Raw genomic sequence first — 26,248 nt, forward strand, 5'->3', positions numbered from 1 at the left:
TAAATGACTTTTTCAACCACTTCCTCTAACAAACAAGAAGCTGTTATTATCACATTGATTTTGAAATTCAATGTTAGAGAATTTTCTAGCTTTAATGAGAAGGCAGATCCAACTGGTAAATACAGTAATGATTAAAGCAATTGAAAGAGTGCAAATGAGAAATAAAGTAACAATACTCCCAATGCTTAACCTAAATAGGCGGATTTTGCTGATTTTCCAAAAAAGATGCATGGTTACCTTGAGATAAAAATATGAAGCAAAGCTCAGTGTGAATAAACCTGCCCTTTGGTAAGAGAGGAAAAGTCAATTAGTAATGTCATTTGTTGAAAAATCTGCCTGCACCTGGTTCTCATTTGTCCTCCAGCTGAGAAACCAAAGACAACTTCTTTTTATTGCTTGTGGTCAAACAGCAAGTTCATTTCGCCATGGGATGATCAAACGGCCAGCCTCCCCCGGCTTGAGAAGGTTTGCCTTTCACTTTCAACTTGTTCAATCATCATTAACTCTGAAAAATGTCACATTCCATTTGTGCAATGAAAATTTCACCACCGGTGACCGTTTGGGTGAAGTTTTTGTAGGCAAGGCCTTAAATCTTACAGAGTACCTCACACATTCTCAAGGTCATTTGCCTCGATTCCTTGTGTAATGACAGCTGCCTAAGATCCCAGAATCTGTGGCCAAACAGAGGCAACTTTGAAGAAACTCTGTGTGTGGGTACATGTTTCCCTCTCTGAGATGGAAGGGGTTCACCACGTGATTTGACACAGGTGAGTTAGCTGAGTAAAACCGAGATGTGTGCATGTGAGCACACGTGTGTGTACACATACAACCTTCTTTGTTGTGTACACACACACACACACTAGGATTTTTAACAAGTGCCAGTAAAGATCACTGGATTGTAGCCCTTTTGAAGCAGAGTTTTTTTTTTTTTTTAATTTATTCTGGGAAGCTAGCTAGCTTCCCTGGAGATGGTGCAATATCAACTTGGGGAGGTTCCAGAAATTTCTAGAAAGGAGAAATAAGCTTCTTTTTAACTTTTGCCTTTGGACTTGAGAAATCTTCACCTCCCTTGTTTATTATTTAATTATACCCTCTGCTCCCACTTCTGCAGAGAAGTTCTGAAATGTAAATTCCAGGGAATGTGGCATGGGGCCAGATTCCCAATGGGAATTTCTGAAAGTGGATGTCAAGCAGCAAGACCGTTTCATGGAGAGGTCACTTGATCCAGAGTCCTAAAGCATAGGGTGTATTGAGGCAAGTCAAATAAATTTTGTGCCATTTGGCAAATAAGTCATAGCTAAAACAGGCCCCAGTTTATAGGTCCTGATTAAACTTTCAAGGTCAAACACAAGAGCAGGTGTATGCAGAGCTCTCCAGAGCTGTAAGTGCTGAGGTGCTAACATCCTGTTTTAAATAGTTTCTAAGAAGCGTGTCTTGATTTCTGGCTCTAGTTTAATGCCGGAGTTTTGCTGGATCAGCTGCTGAAAGAAGAAGGTTATCAGCGGGTCTGGATTAGAGGCCCATAATCTTGGTCTCAGTCTCTTTCAATTAGCTCTGGCTCATAATATATTAAAATATTTATTGTTGCTAACCTCCAATTTTTAATTGACTAGTAGAAATTGAGGGTAGGAGAGAGAGCAAAATAGCCTACTGATATTTTCCGCTGCTTATAGCTAATACAGGACCAGACTCTTGGTCTAAAGTAGAAATGTGTGGTTTCTAAAATATGAAAGAGTGTCCTGCCATTTTAATGGCTGGGTTGAAATGCCTGCCTTTTAAGAAAAGAGATTCCAGTGCTAGGTTATTAGCTGAAATAATGCTTGTGTATAATTTCCTAAGAGACATTTTTTTTTTTAACTCAAACACTTGGGTATGTACTTGGTATTCTAAGTGCTTTAGAAATCTTACCTCATTTAAGCTTCATAGTAATTTCAAGAGGTAAAGTTATTTACCTAAGGTCCTGGAACTCTTCAAATCCCAGAAATCTGAGTCAGCATCATTATACTATGCACCTATATTTTTTCATACCTCTCAGAATATGCAACCCAAATGCCCATTTATCCGTCACTTCAAATTGGGCAGATGGTATCCAAAGACAAAGTGTTGGATCTGTGTATTCCACTTCACAGGGATGGAAAAAGAGAGAAGAGCTCTGTAAACTTCCCCTTTCTCCTCCACACTGGCTTCCCCTTTCTTCATGGAGATCACCTTTCTCTCCTGTTGGCTCCAGAGCGAGCATGTGAGCTGCTTCTGTCTGTGTCATACACACACACTCACACATTGCTCCCTCTGTGCTTCACTGAGCTGCACAAGGGTTTGTGATTTGGGCATAAAAGCAGACATCATTTGCTCATTAGAGCTAAGTTTTCAGGACGTGCCCCAATTACTGACCTCCACTAACGGCCTGGGTTTGCGCTCGACTGCAAACCTGAAGTGGCAGAGTTCACAGTAGCTGGTGTTTGAGGATGACAGCCAGTGTTCCAGGCAGCTCCGATGAATTGTCCCCAAGGTCCCTGTGCATTCACAAGGAGAGAGCAAGTCCTCTTGGCTGCTGCCCTCGTGGCAGATCCTGCACATCGGCCGGTCATTGAAGGGGCTGCAAGAAAAGGAGAGGCATCTGCCAGTCACCAGGCTGGAAACCATCACCATGAGGACAGCCCTCTGGCTCCACGTCCTTCAGACCTCCCCCAGTGGCAGCCACTCAAACGGACACCTGCTTTAAAACCCTAGATGTCCACTGTGTATGTGGCAGTGGGGGTCAGTGCCAGGGACCTTGGGCTTCTCCTTTTGCCAATATAAAGAAGTAGGGGGTGGCCCACGGCTGAAAGTGGGTGAAAGCAATCAGCTTATTATGTTATTTTTGTCTTGGTTATGGGTATTGTTCAAACTACCCACCAGAAAATCAGAACTATCCCTCACCATTAAAAATGGAAATTGTTTTGTATATCAACTGCAGTTTCTAGGCCAGTTGTGTCTTTTTGAATCAAGCCAGGACACTTTCAAATACTTAGAGGTTCTTCTCATTTCTCCTTTCATAAAGGTGGGAGGATGAGGGGAGGCAAGTTAACTGGCAGCCAACTCTCAAGCCATCACACACAACTGCTGTCTGAGCCAGAGCACTGAGCTGAGTGGCCGATGATCCTTCGAGTTTCCCAAGGATGCTCTCTGGGATGCTAAGGATATCAAGCCAAATGCAAGTAATAAGTATTACTTCATTGGCCTCGATGAAGGCACATGTCATAGTGGTTCATGAGGAAGGCTATGAAGTTCCACAGCCTGGCTTGAACCCCAGCTCTGCTGGCTACCAGTTGGCTAACTTGGTGCAAGTAACATCATCTCTCTATACTTTAGTTTCCTCCTCTCTAAAACAGGTGCAAAGAATGGTGCCTTCCTCATATGTGACATGAGGATGAGAAAAGCTTGTCCAAATCAGAAGCCTGGTATAGGGACCAGCATGTGGTAAATGTGTAGTTAATGGTAACTATTTCCAGTCGCGGGAAAACTCAGGTCAGGGAAAAATCAAATGATGTACCACTCATCAGGGAAGTTCGTGGCCAATGAAGAGCTCAAACTAAGACACTTCAGCTCCCAGTGCATACTGTGTCTTATGAGAGGACAATTCCTTTCTGAACTACATCTTCTATTGCTTCCCATTTTGTCCTTTATTGGGCATTTGGTTTCATTTTTTTGAAGATTTTATTTATTTCCTCATGAGAGACACACGAGAGAGAGGCAGAGACACAGGCAGAAGAAGGGGCAGGCTCCCTCTGCCCACGTGGCCTGGGCATTTGGTTTTAAACTATGTTATCACTGTGTGTGCCCATCTGAGGACTAGCCTCTCTACCTGCCCTCACCTGACCTGGACCCATCACTCTCTTTGACATCATCTACATGGGCCAAATGGAAACAGTCATGGAAGCACTGTCATCCCCTAAGGGTCTTTGTGGGATGATCCTAGAAATGAATGAAGGCTGAAAGGGGATCAAAAGGGGAAAAGACTACCTACTTGCCCAGGTATAGAATTCATTTAGGCCCAGGGCTGCAAGAAGAAAGTTTAAGGATCTGACTTTTTTTTCTTTGACTATTCCTAGCTCCTTCATACCCACTGAGCCAAATGCACGTGAAAGTCTAAAATCATCTGGTTTACATGACCACGTGATAGGAGAACGTGTGAAAACACCTGATATGTGTGCACACACACACACGCACACACACACTGGCTCACAGTTCTAGGTCATTTTAACTCTGTAGCCTGTTCTTCCTGATTAAACAAAATGTATGAAGTCCGCCAGGGTGATGGTTGCACACGCAGTTATCTGTCTCATGTCACATATGAGCAATGATGCCCATAGCCTTGTCATATTCTGAGTCCTAACTAATTGTTAAAAGCTTTTCGAGAGGTGGAAAAATATAGATGGACTTTTTTCCTACTTTATCCCTTAGTGATAGTTGCAGAAATGGACAGCAGAAGGTACATGGGCAGTGTTTACAAGACACACAAAGGTGTGAGTCTGTGTCTGGCGGCTGCCATGTCCAGGCTGGGGCAACAGAAAATGCTGTGGTGCTACCAGCAGTCTGGCCGCAGGTGGGCCTGTATCTCTACTGGAGGGCTTGGTTGAGTTGCTCAGACCAAGATAAGTGGTCACTGTGTGGGTGACTGGCCCAAAGTTTTAGGGTGAGAGGTGTCATTGCTGCTATGAGAGGACAGGTCCAGTGCCTATAGCCATTTCACATTAATCGATCAAAGTTCCCCTACCTATCCTGAACAGAAAGGTGGAGAAGTCAAGGAACATGTATTGGCTGGGCAGCCTGTGGCTTTCAATCTGCCATCGGACAGCAACAGCACAAGAGGAGACCTCCAGGGACAAAGTACCTGCCTGGATAAGCCATCTCTGGGCTGCTCAGAACCTTTGGCCTTGCTTTGGTTCCTCATTCAGGGGAGGTGAGCTGTGGTGGTTTGAACAAAAGTACCTCCTAAGGCAGGGTATGTCCTCAAGGATCAGGAGTGGGGGTGGGAGGCACAGAGGAGGAGTCAACAGAAGAGGCCCCCAGAGTGGGGACGTGCCAGAGAAGAGACTCATCCAGGAAGGAGCCCTGCATGGCGCTCCCATCAGGTGGTGCTGATTGGTACCAGCACCAGGAATGCCACTTCAGAAGTTTTGCCCACAAGTCCAGTCACTTTGGCTTTGTTTCCTGAAATCAGGTGCCTCCTTCTTTCCATGCTATCAGAGGGCTACCTTTGTCAACACCCGGCGACAAGAGTGTAATTACCATAGCAATGTCAAAATAACAAAGGTAAAGAAAGCGACCCTGTGTCTTGTGGGATCTTTCCCCGCCTGGCTCTCTGCCAGCGTGACTTGAAGTAGAAAACTCAACAACATGAATGGTAGCTTTATACCCCATTGCTATAGAAACAGTGACGAAAGGACCTGGGCAGCACCTCCTCTCACCTGACACAAAGACCCGAGCGCTAATTACATTCCCTTTAGCATTTTCCATCTGACAGAGAGTCCTCCAGATCAATTACAGATTCAATTATTTTAATAGTGGTGCTACCTCTGGGTGGCAAGAGTCCGCACTACTGTTGACAGCAGCTGCCCGTCCTTGGCCGAAACTTGCATGACATACTGCGGCTGCCCATTCACGAGGCTGCCACAATCCTCCACGGTCTTCACCACGGGCGCAGCCGAGCTGGTGCAGTCTGGCAACACTTCGGGCAGGTGACTGCAGCGGCTGGTTGTCATGGTAACAGACAGCAATTACTCTGCTAATGGCTTCCACATTCATACAGGATTTCCATCTAGGAGAGATCAGAAAACAGTTTCCTTGGGCAGGGTGGTTAACAGAAAATGGGGAATTACAGGCCACCCACATCATCATGTCATTATTTAACATAAATAACAGGGGGAGCCTCAACGTGGCGTGTGATCTTGTTACCATGTAATGCACGCGCACGTGCACACATGGAGCCTGCAAGAAACAGTGGACATGCTTATGAACGAGACGAGCATGTAGGTGTGCATAAACATTTAAGAGCCCTGCTCTTGGAGAGGGGAGGGCCTGATGCTTCTGGGGCCAGATCTGAAGAGGAGATAAGCAGTTTTCCTTCTCTATGCCAGAGAAGCAGTAGGTCTTTGTTGACACTCTCTCAAAGTTACTAGATCATTATTAAAACCGTTTGCCACTCTTTCTTTCTTGTAAGTCGTTTATTCCCATTCAGCCTCATTCTGAGATGCTAAGATTAAAAACAGGGGAAAGGGGGTGGGGAGAAAAGACTTTGGCTAAGTAGTAGCTTCTAGGACAATATTGGCCAGAATGAATCAATTAATGTCCACCTTTCTGACTGTTGCCATATCCGTGCCCCATAACACAATTTTCTACTTAATATATCTTGACAATTAACTTCCTTGAAAAACTTAACCTATTTTATTTTAGCCTTGTCTTAAATGGTTATTAATGGGAAATGATGAGTTGGGCGAACTTGTTAAATTTTTTCTTAATGGACATCACAATCAAAACATTAGAATCAAAAAAAAAAAAAAACTAGAATCTAGTCTGTTAGCGTAATACTTAAAAATCCAGGGATGCTGCATCATCATAGAGGATCACATAGAAGAATGCAGGAACTGAGGATGGATGATACCTCCACTGCCTGTTAAAAATAATCCATTCTTAATATGGGCCTTACCTCCCTGACACATAGTCTGTCACACAGCCTGCAAGGAATTCTGTCCCTCACTGGGGTGGTGTGGGCTTCAACAGGACCTCAGATTCAAAGCACTCACTCATTGGTATGAACAAACCCCACTGCATCCAGTAATAAGTTTGGATGTAATGCATGAAAAATAGAGGTCTTTATGGAAACTCATAGGAGTTGCATCTTATTTTTGGAGATATGGCTGTTTCTCTCCAGCCTACTTGCTGCAGGCTCCAGAGCTCAACACAGCCTGGAGTCTGAAGATGGATGCAGGATTGGCCGATGGACCGAGTCCACGTCAATAAGCAAACTGGATGGTAAAAGCCTCAAGTCAAAGGAAATCCACCCCACGACCCCAGGAGGATTTTTGGAATTCCTCAAAGGATTGTTTTCTCCTCGCTCTTTCCTCCACTTATTATATGGGACTTGACTCCCACAGGTCTGGATAACAGGATCTTCCCAGCTTCCAGAACATTGTGCATCAACTGGACATTCTTAGGATGAGAACACAGTGTCTGCAGATGAGCTTGAACGGATGCCCTCCCTCCTAGCAAGCACATGTCAGGAGGCCTGGCCATCAAGACAGCTGGACAGGAAGGGAATCTCCTCCTTGCTGCTGAGGTGTCTGGCTGGCCTTGCTCTAGCATGTTCGCATTCCTGTCGTTGGCTGCCACAAGCCCTCTCAGCGTTTGTGGTCTGCTCTCTGCTGGGATACCCTTGGAGCCTGGTGGAGGGGAGGGGGTTACAGACACCGGTCCTGGTCTGAGGTCTGATGTGGGGGCCCAGGCAAAGTTGCCTCTGCCATGGCATTGTTACAACTCTGGAGGACTTCACAACCACTAGACAGTAAGGTTTCAAGGATATGACTGGATAATTAGGTAGTTTAGTTTTGCTTTTTAAATAGGATTTGTTGCCTGCCTGCCTTCCTTCCTTCCTGCCTTTCTTCCTTTTTACATTGTGAAAACCAGAGTGTATGTTAGAGATTGTACAGAAAAGTGCAAGGAAAACAACACAACTCACTCATAATCCCACCACTCGGATAACCACAGACTTTCTGGGTGGATGTCTTTTTAATTTTTGGCAGGGTTGGCAGAGTGGAGCTGATTTGTAGCTGAGGCCAGATTTTTTTTTTTTTTTTAATAACTGAGTTATGGTAGCTCTCAGACCGCAGAACAAAAAGATGTTCAAAGCCCAACTTCTAAAACTGTGTGTAATCCCCCTCCCCCAGCCTGCTCTTATAAAACTCCATTGACGTGATTTTAAATTCCCATGCCTCCCAGTCACCAAGTGTAACTTCTTGGCACAGCTCTCTTGCTTCACAAGGCAGCCATAGATTAAGAGCCAGGGATACGTTGGCAGGAAAAGCAGACACAGTGACCTTCTTGCCACATGGAATCATTATGTCTGGATGCACTCTGAGAGTCTATTTTCGGGTTTTGCATAACTTCAACTCACAGGACCAAATGCTTCCTCCCTGTGCTCGATGGAACTGGAAGGAGGTAGAGGAAGAATGCACAGAGGGAGGAAAGGAACCGCGGGCTCTCAGGGGTTAGGCTACCCTAGTGAAGATACATCACGCAGGCACACAATGTTCCCCACGTTGATTCACTTGTAACCCAGATTAAGTTCTCATCAAAGAAAGTAGTTCGAAGTATATGACCTAAATCTGCAATAAAATGCCCTTAAAACAATTTTAGAAGTAGAGTTCCCTTTATGCTTCTTTTATATCTGTAATTTCACTTCTGGGCAATATACCTCATTTCATTTTTCTTCTTAAAGGCAAAAGGGATCTATATCACCAGCCATCTAATGGGCTTATTCTATTCCCATGAGTGCAGGGCAAGGAGTTGGGCATAAAGGGACAGGAGGCTCCTCTACCTTGCTTCCTTCTGCAGGTGAGCCCTGGCCACTTCTCTTGTGTCATCTCTGCAGAGCCCTGGACCCCACTTGGGACCTGTCTGATGGGACACTCCACAGTCTAGCACTCACTGAAGAACAGACCAGCCTATTTGCCAACCATCATGCACCAGAATAACCTTGAGATACCAAGACTAGCATGCACATAGTTAGTTCCCATGCTTCTAAAAGACCATGTCTTGAATTGCAAATGGGGTGGAAAGGATAATGCAGAGCACAGGCACCTGAGGTTGTAGCAGGAAGGGCTGAGTTGGTTCCGACCCCACAAACGTGGATCTAAGCATCTCCTCAGGTGAAGGAGAGAAGGGAGAACGTTCTCCCTAGTCTCAGTCAAAAGGGAGCCCAGAGGCCTTGACCAGACCCAGGGCAGGGTCTCTGCAGGCTGCATGCACCAATTGGCATCCATATGTGGCACCTGGGGCAGTGACAAATGGCCCACTGCATTTCCCTGTCTCCTTCAGAGCCACCTGGGAAAACAGTAGGCTGTTGCTGTGGATGCTAGAAAGAGCTGAGCTGTCGGTTTGCAGCCTAACTGGGCTTCCACTGATCATCCTGCAAAATTTCAAGCACCATTCAACCACTTCCTTATAAACGCTGCTGCCCTTGTGGGAAAGTAGCTTCCTAGTTCACCCAAGAATTTGGCTTGCTGGGGTTTCTCAGGACAACACCACAGTGCCGGTGGGGGGTGGCGTGTTCTCTGCAAACTTGAACATCAGATTGTACCGGTAGGACAGGTCCTTTGTTGGCCAGGCTTGACTCCTTGTATAATTGCTTTCTCAGGCTCCGAATAAAACATGATTTGGCACTGGCCACATCCAGCTGCACACAGTGAACAGTGTGGCGCTAGGTGGACGAGAGGGAGACAGCCAAAGAGGAGGGAGTGGCTAGATAAATGAAAGCCCAATGAGACACTTGTTAAGATACAAAAGGCCTGTCAGTTAAACTGTGACCCCTTTAAAGGGTAGAGTACAGGTTATACCAAAGCAAGGACCCAACCAGGCTGCAGTTAATCGTTGCCCTGTTTCTGAACAGTCTGCCTTTGGTAAGTGATTTCCATGGGAACGTGGCTGGCACCATGAGGATGTGTCCGGAGGATGTGGAGGAGGGGCGGGGGGGGGGGGGTTCTGTTCACCTCCACTGCCCCTGGAACCTCCCTGAGGATCGCAGTTATGGGAGAAGGCTCTGTTCTCAGAGGCAGGACATCCAAGCCTGAGCCTTGGCTCAGGACTCACCAGGGTCAATCACTCGGCCTCTCAGCCTTGGTTGAAATTTCTCACATATTTGGAATAAAGGTACTAATACTTCCTGAGCCACTTCATCGGGGTGTTTGTGAGGCCTCAAAATAATACATGTGAATATGCTTTATAAACTAGAATGGGTCCTGTGCAGAGAGTTATTGCCACATTAACTTTAATTCCTGCTCTTTTTTTAGGCTGGGCTGCATTTTGTTTCTGTCTTTGAAAACTATCTTTCCCCGTGGCTGGTGAGCTTCCACCACACTGTACTTTTGGATCACGCTTGAGTTCCGATGTTGTTCCACTCCATTTCTGTTGGCAGGTGAGCATGAAGGAACCCTCTCCCCTGTACATCCACTTCTCCTCATTCTCCCCAGCCCTGTCTCCCTCAGATCCCTGAACACAGGTCCTCACTTGTCCATGAAAATGTTTAGTGAAGGCATACAATGAAAACCTGTTACTACGTTTGATAATTGGGTCTATATGTTAGAGCAGCCACCATGATCTTAGCTTATCTAGCATGTGATAGATATCCTAGAAAGTAAAATGCAAGCCACTCCCAAGTGCCTTTTCAGACCTGCTTCCATCAGAAATGCGTTTCAGTAACAAGTCAACTGTAATCTCTTAGATTTAGGACAACAAGGCTGTTTGGGGGAAGAATATGTTAGGTTGGCATCTCTGTATGGGTATACAAATTCCTATGGGGTTGAAGGTAAGAATGAGAGCGTAAGGGTATGTGTGTTAGCTGGCACTAACCTGGTCAGGCAGGCTGCCTGGCAGTGGACTGAGCAGGCCCAACCTGGAGTGGCACTCAGCAGCAAGAATGGACCTCCAAACTCTACCCTAGTAATTCCAGAAATTTTTTAAGAAGTAGGATCCGCAGGTCTCCATATGTTCTAGAAGGGTCCTCTGTCACTCCACAATCAGAGTTGGTCAACAAAGAATCAAGAAGCAAATGTATTCATTTTTTCATCCACTCCAAAAAAATTTTTTTTAAAATAAATTACTGGGTATTCCTTTGAAGTTTCTGAGGGTACAGAGTCTGGCCATTTTGAATCTGGCTTTACATTTTCTGAGGACCATTCCCCAGACCCTCTAAGCGTTGCAGAGCCGTGAAGATCTGGCAACTTTCCACTAGCAGTCATGCCCCTGCTTTCTCAGGGGAAACTGCTCTAAATTTGGGGGAATGACTAGATGGCTTTGTGCTCCCACAGAGTGACACATCATTAACACTGGTCCAGGATTCAGAAGCCCGACCTTAGTTTTACGTGAGCAAATCTGCTTCAGGAAGCATCTCTCAAGTGTCCCTTAGCACTCCTAGAGGGGTTGCCCATTCTGGGAGCAAGGCCTCCTCAATGAGACCCATGTGCGGGCAGTACACATTGGTTCCTGATTGAAATGAGAGGGAAAAAAAAAAGCAATGATGCTCTGTCCAGGAACTTTCCCCTCTGAGGGAGCCTTTTAGCCTCTGAATTCTAAGAACAATCTCTGAGAATAGGAATGCTCTTTCATAGAACATTTCCCTAGCTTTTGAGGCATGTTATAACCAGACAGTGCACTGCATGCCTGATGAACTGATTTGGAGTTTCCGGAATGTTCACAGAAAATGAAGGCAGGAGGGGAATCACACACTGACCTTCCTTTCCAACGAAAATGGAGGGAATGACTAATTTCAAAACCATTAACATGTAAAAGTGGCATATTTCTTTTGAGAACAGGGCACAAAGGCTCTCCAAGGAGATGGCTGGGACACGATTACCAGCAACATTTAAGTTTTCAAAAACACGCCAAGGAGGCTATTTACTAAGACTGTGTAGCGGCAAAGTAGCTGCTTCATTAAACTTAAATAGTCTCGGCAGGGCTGTGCTTCAGACCCATGCTCCCAAATTATACGTTTCTTTTCTGGATGCTTCACTGACCTCATTATGTGGAGCGGAGAGTTTGTCATTCCAAATAAAGTGACCATCCAAGTCTTTATAAACATGTCCATCAGGCACTTCATGAGTCTGCAGACTGCAACACTGGCTGGCCCAATGGATTTAAAAAACAAAAAACAAAACAACAAAAAACTTCCCTTTTTCTCATTATTCTCCGCCGATGTGTGCATTGTCACACTTGCAAAGCAGAGTAAGCAGGCGAAACGCTTGTTTCCAAGTATGAAGGAAGTTTTTGGTTTGGGGGTAAAGACATTTTTTTGAGGAGTGTGTAAACACTAGTGATGACCCAAGAGGAAAAAATCCAGATTAGCATAAGGGCAAGTTGGATCCGGAGAGATCCAATCACACAGTGTACTATTTGAAAGTGATACCCAGAGTTATTTATCATTTCCCATCCACGTTATTATTTTTGTTTCTCAGCTGCAAGATGTACCAGAAGTATTGGACTAATCTTTTTTATTTTTTTTTTCATTTAAAATGACTAATTTTCTCTTCAGGCAGGTAAAATTCTCTAGTTCTGCTGAAGGCAAATCAAGTAACAATTATCATGTTTATACATATTTTTTCCCCTCAAGAAGTACTCATAAAATTAATTCGATCTTGGAGGCTATCCATTTTTTCATTTAATTTTAATTATATAGATGAAAATGGTAATTAAAAATCCCACAACTACCCTGTGCATTCAAAGACATAGCGACAGCTGAATTACACTTGTAAATAATAACTGGCTCTTGCACACACAGCCCTGCTGAGTGTGTGGAGGGGGAAGTGAGTGGGGGAGCAGAGCTCACTGATGAGTTCTGGGGACTGGGAAGCAATTGGGACACATCAGGGAAGTTGAAATGCCAAGTTTAAAAATAACAGAGAGGAAAAGGTAAAACAGAATCAGATGGTCACAGGACCTCACTTGAAGATGAAAAATAAAAATGTATCCATCCTTCAAGTGATGTTCAGCGCACCCAGGACCAAACAGCTACCTGTCTAGCTTAAGGAGAAGTGTGGAGGGTACGCATGCTGACCGGGATATCTGATAATACAGGGGATGAACACTGCAGCCCCACTGAGGACAGAATACACTCTAAGAGTCGGAGCCCCCAATCTGTTGCTACACTCATACTCATTTTCTGCCACCATCCAAGTGAATGCTGAGCATTAAGGAAGCTGATGCAGGGTTCATTCCAGATTTTACTTCTCTCATCCTCTTCTGTGCAAACAGCCCCATCCTAGGCATACAGGTTTGTTAAGTTCCTAACCACAGCCTCCCGCGTCCTAGAATCCAGCCAGCTATTGGCTTATTTTAAGCCCGGGTTCTCTGGGGCTTTCCCTGTCTGCATTTCACCTCGACCACAGGGAGGCTGCAGTCTTGCCCTTCCCCAGGGCAGTGTCCAGAGTCTGCATTCTGTCAGGTTCTGGGGGCCCAGGCCTCCCTGCAGCACCATCAGGCCCTTGAGGTCTAAAGAGACTTGGCTGCATTACCCTTGGTTTTGGCCCGAGGTAACTGAAGTCACTCAGCTTCCCAAGGAATTAGGCAAGTGCAAAGTAAGGATGGGGGCTCCCTGGATTTTGCTTTTCAGCCCTGTCTTTGTTACTAGAGAACTCCCTATCTTATGCTTCGTATTACTAGAAGCCCCTCAAATCCCATGGTTCATTCACATGTGCTCTAGAGACATGTCAGGGTCTCTGTGTATCTTTGCATTGCTTTTGCACATGTTTGGCTTTGGGGTCAGGAGTACTCTGGGAGCCCTTAGTGGGGGCAGTGTGTGGGAGAGGGACAGAGCCCCCTGGCTTTTAACTGCCATCCAGCACTTATCAACAGAAGACAACTACTTGGCGCTAAGCCTCATTGTCGCCCCGACACTGAGGACCTGGGGTAGGTGTGTGCCTGGTACATGGAGCAGTGCTGAGGACTGCAGGGCAGCAGGTCATCCTTCAACAGCCAGGGGCCAGGGTGGGGATAAGAGGCCCCTTCCAGATCCTACCTCTGCATCTCCTTGCTACCCTCCCGTCTGCCCAAGCAAACATCTCACGGAGGCAGAATTGCTGACATGACATCTGCTTTGACAGTCTTGTGTAAATATAGCGGAAAAGCACAAAAACACCCCCCAGAATTACTTTTCTCGGCCCATAGACTCTGTTCCCTCCCTTTACACTAAACACACTCGCAAGCATCCTCATACATGCAGAGATAAACCATAGGTTCTTTTTTAGTGCTTCCCTAAAATAAACGGGTCCAAGTCTTTTAAGTCAAGATACAAACAAGCACGAGAGAAAAAAAGCAACATTTCGCCAAGGGCTGAGTTACCTAAGATCACTTTATCATACAATCCCTTCACTTCATCACTGGGTTCTTGTGCATCATGAAACTGGTGGGGAATGAGGCCTCTTTCGTACCTTCGTCATACCTACTTCAATGCAAAGCATTCAATGAACTCCTTCAAAGGGATCTCCGAGGAGTTACTTTCTCTCGTTTGAGCACGTGCCCCTTCTTCCTCTTGCTCCCTTGGCTGCCTGGCCCAGCTCACCATGCATCTATATCAGTCCTTGCATCTTACAGAGCCACCACCTGCTGGAGCATCAGCTATAACTAGACTTTTTCAGTGTGACAACTAGCCTGTTCTGTCCCTGAGCCTCCCGAGAACAGCCTAGTATCTTTAAAGCCTGTTAGAGAGGCAGGCTAGTGGCTTGCCTCTAAGTGGATGGCTTAGTGGCTGAGCGTCTTCCTCTGGCTCAGGGCGTGATCCAGGGGTCCTGGGATGGAGTCCTGCATCAGGCTCCCCACAGGGAGCCTCCTTCTCTCTTTGCCTCCGTGTCTCTCATGAATAAATAAATAAATCTTAAAAAAAAAAAAGGAAAGAATGGGTGAGTTTCCTTAACCTTGATCCAGTCTGTTTGACAGAAGCAAAACAACTTAATATTGACACTGAATTGAATTCTTAACCAAGATAAAACAGCCAAATGTGATACCAAGGTTTACCTTTCCTTTTAATTTTTCATCTGATGGGTATTCCTTCAGAACAGACAAAAAAATATTACACTATTAATAGCAATACTGTGAGTATATTTTTCTATTTTTGTAGCACTATTCATTTTCATTCTCTAAGTGCTTAATAGATATAGTGGGTCTTTACTGCCTTCCAGGGTGAAAATAACAGTTACACCCCCAAGGAGCTCATTCATTTGCTTTATGGGCTAAAAAAAATCTCTGGTGTGTCACAAATTAACAAAATGTTCCCGAGGACTGGGTTTTATTCTTGAATCTCCAATTTCACTAATAAATGTGAAAAACACATGTAGCCAGATAAATCCCTGGAGACCAACCACTGCGGATGCTGAAGAAAGCAAGTTATTTGAGCTAAGATCAGCATTCACTTTCACACCAGAGACTATTTGTTACCCAAATTCTCCTCCAGTTGCTTGATGTCAGGCAATGGAATTGGTTTCTAGTGATTACTGCCCCCCGCCCAATCTAATAAAATGAGTTTTTCTTTTAGAAAAGCACATCTTCAAATAAGAAAAAAAAAAAAACCAACATGAGACATTTTTGATCATCAGATAATGATCTTTTCCTAGTTACAGCTGCTTTGGATCCCCACTATCACCTCTGAGAGAGATCTGTTATTCTTTTCCTTAGTATTTTTGCCATGAAAAGTTTCAAACAGAGAGAATATTAAGTAAACTGACATATACGCCATTGTGCCAATCTGACAATCAAGATTTTGTCACTTTTTTTTTTTTTAAGATTTTATTCATTCACTCATGACAGACACACAGGGAGAGAGAGAGGCAGAGACACAGGGAGAGGGAGAGAAGCAGGCTCCATGCAGGGAGCCCGACATGGGACTTGATCCCTGGTCTCCAGGATCACACCCTGGGCTGAAGGTGGCACTAAACCGCCGAGCCACCCGGGCTGCCCTGTCACATTTGTTTTTTTCCCTCTTTCTCTCCCTCTATTCCTTCCTTCTTTCCTATTATTGTTTTTTAAAGGTTATTTATTTATTTGAGAGAGAGAGAGAGCAAGTGTGAGTGGGGAGGGGGGCAGATGGAGGAGAGGGAGGAACAGACTCCCTACTGAGCAGGGAGCCCATTAGAGGGCTCAGTCCCAGGACCTTGGGATCATGACCTGAGCTGAAGGCAGATGCTTAACCAACTGAGCCACCCAGGCACCCCTTTCCTATTAAAATTTTTAAGTAAATCCCAGAAATTGTTATTTTACCCCTTACATACTTCAGTATAAATTTTTAAAAATATGGACATTTTCTTATATAATCACAAAGCCACTGTCACATCTAACAAACTTACTGATCCTCTGGTATAATCTAAAACCCAAAGTATATTCAGATCCCTCCCCCTAAATCTGTTTTGGTTGGCTTATTTAAAGGATCCAAACAAGATGTAATATTTAGATTTCTCTTTAAGTACCTCTTACTTGCCACCTCCTTTTTTTCTCCATGCCGCTGTCTTGCTGAAGAAAGCCACATTCTGAATTTGCTTTCTTGTGGTATCATTTATTCTGTTCCTCTATCCCCTGTGTTTTCTGTAAGCTTATAAGTAGGCTCAACAGAGCTCAAGTTCATCTCTTAGACAACAATAGTTCATAGGTGACACTATGTCCTTCTCTTTGTGTCATATCAGTGGGCATGAATGTAATGGGCAGCTGTCCCACTTTTACTAGGTTCAAGGGATGGCAGATGATTCCTTCCATGTGACTTCCCCATCAATATTCTAATGGTCTAATGATTGCATTCATTGATGACAGTTGCTTGAAGCAATTACCTCATGGGAGGGGGGCACAAAAATCAAGCCTTATCAGTTGAACTTCCCTTCCAACTTTAGTAACAGGAATTCTGTAATGAAGAACTTTCCCTCATCAATGTGTGCAATCTGGTTATGCTGAAATCCAACTTGCACAGAAAAGACATGATCACTTCTTAATTTTTCCCTTTGATTGCCAATTTTCAGAGTAAGGAACTGGTGCCTTAGTTACAAGCTATAGCAACTGAGTTGTTTTATTATTGTTCAGATTATTCTTAAAGGTCCACCTGTTTTTACTGAAATTAAAAAAGAAATCAGACCATCACCCCGTCACTAACCCTTCTGGTATAGAGGACTGGACCTGCGATTTAAATGGACACACGACAGGCCAAGGGCATGGTCCCTGCCATCTAGCACTGTCGGTTAGATGGCCAGGCACTGTTTCCCTCACCAGCTTTGGCATCTGACTTTGTCTTTACTGTTGATAGGTCTTTCCTTAGGCCAAACACTTCTTGTAGACAGAGGCCTTCTGCACTGACTAATTTCTTAGGGAAATGAGAACAAATCTAAAATATTCCCTCTTTTGTTCACTGCAGCACAGATCACTTGGTGTCACTTGCCCCTGTAGACTTCCACTGTCATATTATTTACTAGGTACATCTGAAGGTGCCTGAAGCGCATGGAAGCAGGTAAGCGGAACCACAGTGCTTCAGGCTGACTAGTTGAGGTCACTAAGCCTGTATCAGTTGGACCTTGTCTGTGACTCATCAGAAAAGCATTCTCACCCAGTGAAGCCTGCAGGTGCCATCTGGCATGTCCGCGCCCTACTCCAGGGTTGCAGTAATGACACATTAACATGCTGGGCATGCTTCCACTGGGAGAGAAATTTGCACCGTGGGTGAAATCTGCACATGTATGAGAAACAGCTCCCTCTTCTTCTTCTCACTAATAAGGGTGAAAACATTTAGGCCACTCATGGGTATTCCCCAAAGAGGCATTTATAAGTCTTCTTTAACAATGGCTGATGTGAGTCTCTGAGCCTGACAGGAATCCAGGGTCTTTCTTTTTTGCTAAGAGCAGAGACATTTTCTGCCCATTATTTCCTTGTTTTACTGACAGGCATCTGTCAGTTAGACATTAAAACAGAGTGATAATGGGGAGATAATATGCTGGCTCTGTCCACACACTTCAAGAGGGAAGCTCTCATGAAAAATGTGTATTTTGGGAAACCTAGATGCTCATATGCCCATTTGCATTTCTATTTAGTTTGAAACTGAGTGTAGAATAGTAAAGCAGTGAGAAGAGGAATAATAGGGAGCCAGAATCAGAGGAGCTTCCTAAGTGGCCCTGTACCTGCCTGTGTGGGGATCCTGCTCTAGGCAGCTGGGGGATGGGTTAGGAAATGCATGCCACAGAGGATGAACAGCATGGAAGCTCGCCCCCCACACCTCCCCGTCTTCACTGGAACTCACGGAGAGCCGCTGAACAAGAAACTGGTAGAAAACATCTTCTAGGACTCTAAGTGGAGGACTTTCACATGTTCTGAAAAAGCGCAAATACTCTCTTTTGAAATAGAGGTGAAAAGGGAAGTGCACACTATAAATAAACTAATAAAAGCAATTCAGTTCCTACTGAGAATCTTTCTAGTAAATAGTTCTCTGTCAGAAAGTAATATTGTTACTCAGATATCTGGACCTCCAGTAGGATTTTTGGGTCCTGACTTCTTGGCTAATGTATATCTTCTAGCTCTCTCTCTCTCTCTCTCTCTCTCTCTCTCACACACACACACAGGGGCTCTGTATAATACCATCTTAATTTTGTCCAATAAAATTTCAATTTATTCAATGAATGATTACATTATTATACAATGCCATCTTTACGTTAACAAGTCACCCTAAAATCTTACCATTGTGGACTTAGCCATAGAGCCTGGGGATTACAGATGTGTAATTCCTACTGCAAAGTTCTAACATGAGCATGACAGGAGGAAAGCAGGTGCCATCACATCCAGTGGCAAAAGGCAACTTGACTAGCACTGGCACAGAAGCCAGAAATCACTAGCCTCATCGGTAAGAAGTGTTATAATTTTCTTTTTCTTTTTCTTTTTTATTTATTTATTTATTTATTTATTTATTTATTTATTTATTTATACAATTTTCTTTTTGAAAAACAAAGTGGGGGAAGTTCTTTCTGCTGCGGTGATTCTGCCCCTGTGGGACTTGGAGTTGGACACTTTTGGTTTGAATTCTGGCTCTTCCATCTACCAGTTATGTCTCTTCGTGCTGGGAATAAAATGGCACCCATTTTATATTGGAGAACTCAATGAAATAATGTGTGTAAAGTGCCTAGCATAGAGCTTGGCACACAGCAAACACTACCAGCTGCAGTTATTGGGCCAGGGCCACAGCAACTTCAGATGTCTCCAGGGCACAAGACTACTTTCAGTATTTCTATTCAAGCCAACAGATGTTACAGTACTGACATTAATATGGACAGCCACAAAGTGTCTTGACAGGCAGAGTGGGGAAGCAGAACAACAACAAAAACAACTCATGATCTTAGGAACCAGGCACATGGTTTTGAACACTGGCTTTGGCCCCCAGTTACCAGAGTTTAATCTTGGATGAATTACTTAGCTTTCCTGCATGTCACTTTCCCCATCTGTGAAAAAGAGACAGTGACTTCCTTGGTGCCTCCTCTGTGGGTACCCATTCAGTGGTCTTGGTCATTATTAGAATGTTAATCTGAATCTCTAGCAAGGGACAGTTGGGCCTGACGAATCCTGCCACTAGATGGTGTGATCCTCAGCTGGGGCAGATGGACCAGAACTTGCCAGGGGAACACTAGGTTGAGATAGAACACACACACACACACACACACACACACACACACACACACACACACAGAGCCATACTAGGAATCTAAAGAAATTAGGTATTAGTAGAAGGTGAAGTGTGCAGAGAGAATTATCTTAAAATACAGCATCAATAGGATACAGAACACAAAACCATGTCCCTTTGTTTTTGCTGGAGGACAAATATGACAGTCTAGGGAGGGCCAGGTGGGTCAACTACCACTCTTGGAACCTTCCCTTTATCCTCCATGGGTTTGTCCATGATCCAGGTACCATTTTACCACCAGAATGAGGTAACTACTCTGAAGCACTTAGTATAGACACAGAAGAATGAATGGTCCTGTTCTTTTCTGGGGAGGACATGTCTTTGTACTTTCCTGACAACAAAAGGGGAAAATAAAACAGTCTGTTATTTCAATACTATCTGTTGATGCCAATCCTTCTAAAACCAGGCACTCACTTTATCTCGTTTACACAGCACCCAGCACAGGCCCTCTTAGATGTTTACTAGGTACACGAGGGAGAAATGAACATTCTTTTAATAAAACAGGGATATACAGAAGGAGAGATGTGCAACTTTTTGGGTCACAAGGATCTGGGCACTTGCAAGAGGTTGAATACACTGCATCATGCTTTTTATTAAGTCCTACTTTCAAGGTGACATAAAATATGCGTCCCATTTGCTAGGGGAGAAAATGCAACCCAAGCTCATCCACGATGACAGTGTGTACGGATGCAAATGAGGCATGCTGATTTCTCTAGCTTGGTCTGTTCATAAATGGACTGATTTCGTGGATTTACAAATGATGATCACTATGGTAAATTCAATAACAGAATTTTCTGCTCCAAATGTAGCCTTCTCTTCAGTATCTTTTTACAGCCCTTAAGTGGTTTTTGATGTACACAAAACTAAAAGCTTGGAGAATTAAAAATTACACATATAATGAAGATGAGTTCCTAGGTGAATTACCCATTATTGTGGAGGTTTTTGGATAGTTTCATTAAAAAGAGTAAAAAGGCCATCTAAAGATACTTGTGTATCTACAAATGATTGTAAAGTCATTCCCTTTATTTCTTTCCAACTCCCCTAAGCCTCTTTTATTAGTTTCAAGGAATAAAGCTCCAATCTGCTTCAGTAAACTGCATTATTTTTTAAACTACAAAAACATACGTGGTTTCTCTACATGAGCAATCTTCTTTAATGGCAATGCAATCATTGGGAAGACCACATTAAAAGGCATACTTTATAGATCTTTCCTCTACCTTCTAGCTCCTCTCTACCCTCTTCTTCTTTTTAAATGATATTAAGACCCGATGCTTTAAAATTTTTTCTTAAATTTTAACTTTAAAAATTTTAACTCCAGTATAGTTAACATACAGTGCATATTAGTTTCAGGTGTACAATATAGTGATTCAACAATTCCATATATTACTCAGTGTTCATCATGGTGAGGGTATCCTTAATCCTTATCCTTAATCCATCACTTATTTCACCCATCCCTCCCACCCACCTCCCCTCTGGTAACCATCCATTTGTTCTCTAGAGTTAAGACTCTGGTTTTTGGTTTGTCTCTTTTTTTCTTTGCTCATTTGTTGTGTTTCTTAAATCCCACATATGAGTGATATCAGATAGTATTTGTCTTTCTATTTTTTTCTTTAAAGATTTTATTTATTTACTCATAAGAGTCAGGGAGAGAGAGGCAGAGACATAGGCAGAGGGAGAAGCAGGCTCCCTTCGGGGAGCCTGATGCAGTACTCGATCCCAGGACTCTGGGAACATGACCTGAGCCAAAGGCAGATGCTCAACCACTGAGGCCACCCAGGCATTCCTGTATTTGTCTTTCTCTGACTGACTTATTTCACTTAGCATTATATTCTGTAGCTCTATCCATGTTGTTGCAAAAACACCCAATACTTTTTAACAACTGCCTGCATATAATGAGTACTTAAAAATATTTGCTGACTTATTAATGAATAAATGAATTCACTATCTTGATATTAAATTCTGGATCCAGGTTTAATGTCATCCAACACAGGACTGACACAAATCTCTTAGAAGTACAATCCCTCCTATCTGACTTAACTCCTAAGCAGTCTAAAACCCCTCTGCTACTTAATGGTTTTCTACAACTTATTTTTTTCCTTGAATCTTGAATAATCCTTTTTTTGTGTGGAAGTTTGTTTTCTTTTTTTAAAGATTTATTTATTCATTCATGATAGACACACACACACACACACACACACACACACACACACACACAGGCAGAGACACAGGCAGAGGGAGAAGCAGGCTTTGTGCCGGGAGCCCGATGTGGGACTCGATTCTGCGATTCCAGGATCATGCGCTGGGCCAAAGGCAAGCGCCAAACCGCTGAGCCACCCAGGGATCCCCAGAAGTTTTTTTTTTTTAATTGAAGTACAATCTTGAATAATTCTTTTGTTCATTACCAAACTTGAAATCAGGTTCCCCTATGTACAGGTCATTTAGAAAAATTAACAGGCAGACTCTAAGTTTGAATTCAATTTAAACATGCTAGCAAATATCTCTAAAACAACTTCAAATTTCTCTTCTTACTTGCCCATATGAATGGTCTCCTTAAGGTGACATGCAGGATGTTGTTTAAAAGATTAAATAAAGAATGAATGAATATATGAATAAATGACTAAATGAATCCATGAAGATGCAAAATACTTCAAAGGTAAAGCAATTCCCATTTTCGCATAAATTCAGAATACTTTGAAAGTGCAGGGAAGGAGGATCTTAAGCACAAAGCTCTCACCTACTAAGGCCCAGGTTCGATTTGCTATGTGAGGCAGAAGCATGATGAAAGCTGTGTGTTTCTGGAACCCTGACTTGGAAATCATGGACAGATTTTTTTTCCCATGGTGATAAAATGGCTGGTGATAGTTGAAATGGTACTATTACTTCCCTATTTGGAAACACTATTAGGCTTTTATGAGCTGGTGTTGGAATCTTCCCATCATGTAACCAGGTTTCTATTTGTCACAATATAAGGTGTTCACAAGTTGAGGAAGGCTGTCCCTTCTGGTCCTGAATGATAGGAAGTAACAAAACCACCCGAAATAGCTACCATTGTGAAGAAAAAGAATTGTTGCTATTCCAGAGTCACCTACAGCAAATGGTTGGGACAGATAGGCAGGCAAAGGTGGCACAAGAGTGAGGGTGTGATGGTTAACTTTATGGTCAACTTGACCAGGGCACAAGGTGCCCAAGATATTCGGTCAGATATTATTCTGGGTGTTCCTGTGAGGTTATTTTTGGATGAGTTCAACATTTAAATCGACAGACTGAGTAAAGCAGATTGCTCTCCCTGATGTGGGTGGGTCTCATTCAATAAGGTGAAGACCTGAATAAAGCAAAAGGTGACTCTTTCTCTTGAATGAGAAGGAGTTTCTCCTGCCTGACTGCCTGGGAGCTGGAACTTCAGTGTTTTCCTGCCTTTAGATTCTCACTGAAACATTGGCTTTTCTTGGATCTCAAATCTGCTGGCCTCTGACCTCAAGTTTACATTATTGGCTCTTCTGGGTCTCCAGCTTGCCAGTTCACCCTGCAGATCTTGAAACCTGTCAGCTTCCATAATCATGTGGGTTAATTCCTTATAATAAATCTCTATTTATCTATGAATCTATTATCTATATATTTATTATTTATCTAGCTATTTATCTACATATGCATCTATTATCTATGTATCTATCACCTATTATCTATGAATATATTATCCTGTTATCTATCTATGTATCTGTTATCTATCACCTATATATCTATTATCTATGTATCTATATATTTCTCTATGTATCTATTATGTATCTGTCACTTATCTATTATTTATCTATCTATCCATCACTTCCTATCATATTGGTTTTGCTTTTCTGAAGAACACTGGACTATACAGCAGGAAACACCAAAAAGCTGATAACCTAAAAAGTATATATGTACATACATGTAAATGTAGCTTTAAAATACATAAAGTAAAATTTAAGCAAATTCTCAACTATCTTCTTGGTGATGCTCAGGCTATGTAAACAGTCATCCATGATCCTTGATGACACATTCAGAGAGTGGGTGACTGGGGTGTGTTGGATAGAGATGACACATGCTCTCCTCAGCAAGGGTGATGAGCCCTCACACATGCTGAAAGCAATTTGGTGGTTTGCACCAATAGTCTTAAAATGGTTGTACCTTTCTTTTTAGGCGTCTTTTTTTAGGATATAATGTTTGAGCCTTTTCTTTAAGGAATCCATTTTAGGGACATAATCAGAAATGCAAACAGGAATGTATGCATATTCCACGCTGCTCTTTTATATTGGGTGATGTTCCTTTCAAGTAGTATAGACAACTGTCCAACAGTTGGGAAAAGGTTAGGTAAATATATCCACTTAATGGATTATTAGTGGGGCTGTTAACATGACTTTTATAATAAATGTTTACTGGTACTGGAAAATACAATATAAGCTTCTAAAGCTATGTAAAAAAAGTAGGATATGTAAATATTTATATCTATATTTTCAAGCACCACAGGGAGAAAGACGGTGTATCAATATGCGGACTGTGGTTCTCTGTAGGTAATAAGCAATCTTATTTTACTTTTATTGTTTATGCTTTTTGTATTTTCCAAAATAAAATATATTTTTATCATGTTTCGACTAAAAGGATAAACAAATAACATTTTACAGCCCTCAAGGAGGGGAACATGTTAAACCACCTTCTGAGAAAACAAACAGTATGCCCCACAACCAAAGCAGAATAAGTCAACTCAAAACTCAAAAAAACATATGTCCTCATCATAAATAATCCAAAAACAACCAAGAGGATTTCCTTTATTCCACAGGTGCGGACATGACACTAGAGATACCCAAGGAAGGAAATCCAACAGCCTCTCTCCAAGGCAGCCTGCTCCAGGAAATAGCTGGTCTAGTGGGAAGACCCCTGGGTCAGGCCCTGGATGCTCTGCCTCTGACAGGCATTGGGACCTCAAAGTGTTGTTTACTCTCTGCTCTGGCTCATTTATCAGTAATACATGAGAACTAAATCAGCCTCAGTGAGTGACTCAGGGTGCTGTCAGAGTAAAATGAAGTGGCAAATGCACAAGTACCCCCAAGTACAAAGCACTGCAGCAGTGGAATCAATGGTCATCAACATGGTGTTCTTGAGAGAATCCTCCAGGGACTTGTCCTCTCCACCTTGGCAGTAGCCACAGAGGTCAACAGTAGAGAGACAAAATCCAGACAGGATACCCCCCCCTAAATACAATGTGCCTAAATTAACATTTGGTTAGCTTGTTTCTTTTTAACCAAAGACATAACAATTTAGATTAAAAATCCATATACTTAACATGAGTCATATCCTTGCTAGGGAGGACGAATCTATAAACGGGAGCTATAATAATCAGCCAAACCTTTCTACAGCATCATTTTTCATTTCTGTTTGGAATTTATATATACAAATTGCCTGGCCGTCAATTATATATTTAAGCTATGTGGCCTTATAAGAACTAGTGGATATTCTCACTTGTTTCATAAATGAGGAAACCAAAGCAAAGGGATTTTATGGATTTTCCAATCCACCCTCAAGTTAGTAGAAAAACCTGATAATTCCATCTCTGACCCCAATTTCTGGGCCTTGTTCCCAAAATTCTTATTTAGCACTAATGAAATGCATATGTGATGCAAGGTGCCTGTGGTCATTCTGGTTGGGGAGATAAGGAAGACTAGGGCAAGAGGAATAAAAGTGAAAACCTCTCTTCCCCCCCAAAGTTAGAGTTAACAAAGTTGGTGATTTCTTCAGTTATGACAAGCATATTCCACACACAAAACAAAACTTCAGAGTTTCCTAATGCACTGAGTAGGATTGAATGCTTAAAGGGAAAGTACATGATCTTTTGATAATGCTCAAATTTTGAAACAGGAAGAATTCTTGGTATTTAATGCTTGGGCAAGACAGTGTGTAACAGCTATAAGATTTCATGATTAACTTTTATAATATGCAATTGCAGTGGTTATCACTGACATTGATAAGTATCTCAGATTTTTTCAATCCACATTTTACTAACCGAAGAAAAGCATAATTCTCAGCTCTGTTGGTCTGATTCTATTGAACTTTTTTTTTTCCCCTAAGCTGGGAGTTAATGTGGAGGACAAAAAGGAGAAAATATGAGAAAACCGAAAGCCAAGTCACTTTCCTGAGTATTCCCAGAGTCTCATGCTGCAGATGAAACTTCTTTTCATATCTGTGAGTCATCACATATTTTTCTGGGTATCACAACTCATTCACTTCCCTTTTTGTGCAATGATTTAATTTTTCCCCATAGCACTTTAAAACTATAGGCAAGATAGTTCTGCGGGCTGTCCTATTGAATTATAGAAAATTAGAATCTGGTTGGAGGGAAATAACTTCACATGTGCATGACAATGAAGAAAATGTAATAGTTTCAGCTTTTCAGAGGCCAAAATAAATAATTTTCCTTATTTCTTGCCAACCAGAAAAAAATATATAGTGATCTCCTTTGCTATTATCATCAGGTATCTGGGGAGTAGGCAGGAAAGTCTAAGACTGTCCTCTCTTTGAATAAAAGTGAATTCTGGGGATATATTAGTCACTAAAGTTGCAAATGCCTTTTTTTCTTAGAAAACTTTATGAAGGTTGCCAGAGGTGTCCTCTTTCTTGGATACTGTGTAATGATAACACAAGTACAAATTCCAGTTAGCATCTGATTCTACAACAAACATAACCTTACGCTAGTGTTGGTTGTAACGAGTGACCTTCAACTGAAAGTCCTGTTTCAGTTGAAAGTCCTGTTTCAGTTTCTATGTTTCCTATAGAAAAAGTTTAGGACCA

The 26,248-nt window shown here is 42.7% G+C and overlaps 1 protein-coding gene across 1 annotated transcript in view; it reads right to left on the reverse strand.

The window, feature by feature from the left end:
• The window catches only part of MARCHF3 (membrane associated ring-CH-type finger 3), a 136,788-nt gene that overhangs the window by 29,077 nt on the left and 81,463 nt on the right, over positions 1-26,248 (reverse strand). The window contains exons 2-3 of the mRNA XM_038552018.1: positions 5,557-5,800; positions 2,392-2,596 (exon numbers count right to left, since the gene is read on the reverse strand). Of these exons, the coding sequence (XP_038407946.1) occupies positions 2,392-2,596; positions 5,557-5,744 (393 nt within the window). The 5' untranslated portion in view covers positions 5,745-5,800. The remainder of the gene's footprint in view (positions 1-2,391; positions 2,597-5,556; positions 5,801-26,248) is intronic.

The sequence above is a fragment of the Canis lupus genome, chromosome 11, assembly GCF_011100685.1.
Source record: "Canis lupus familiaris isolate Mischka breed German Shepherd chromosome 11, alternate assembly UU_Cfam_GSD_1.0, whole genome shotgun sequence".
NCBI classification, from domain to species: Eukaryota; Metazoa; Chordata; class Mammalia; order Carnivora; family Canidae; genus Canis; species Canis lupus.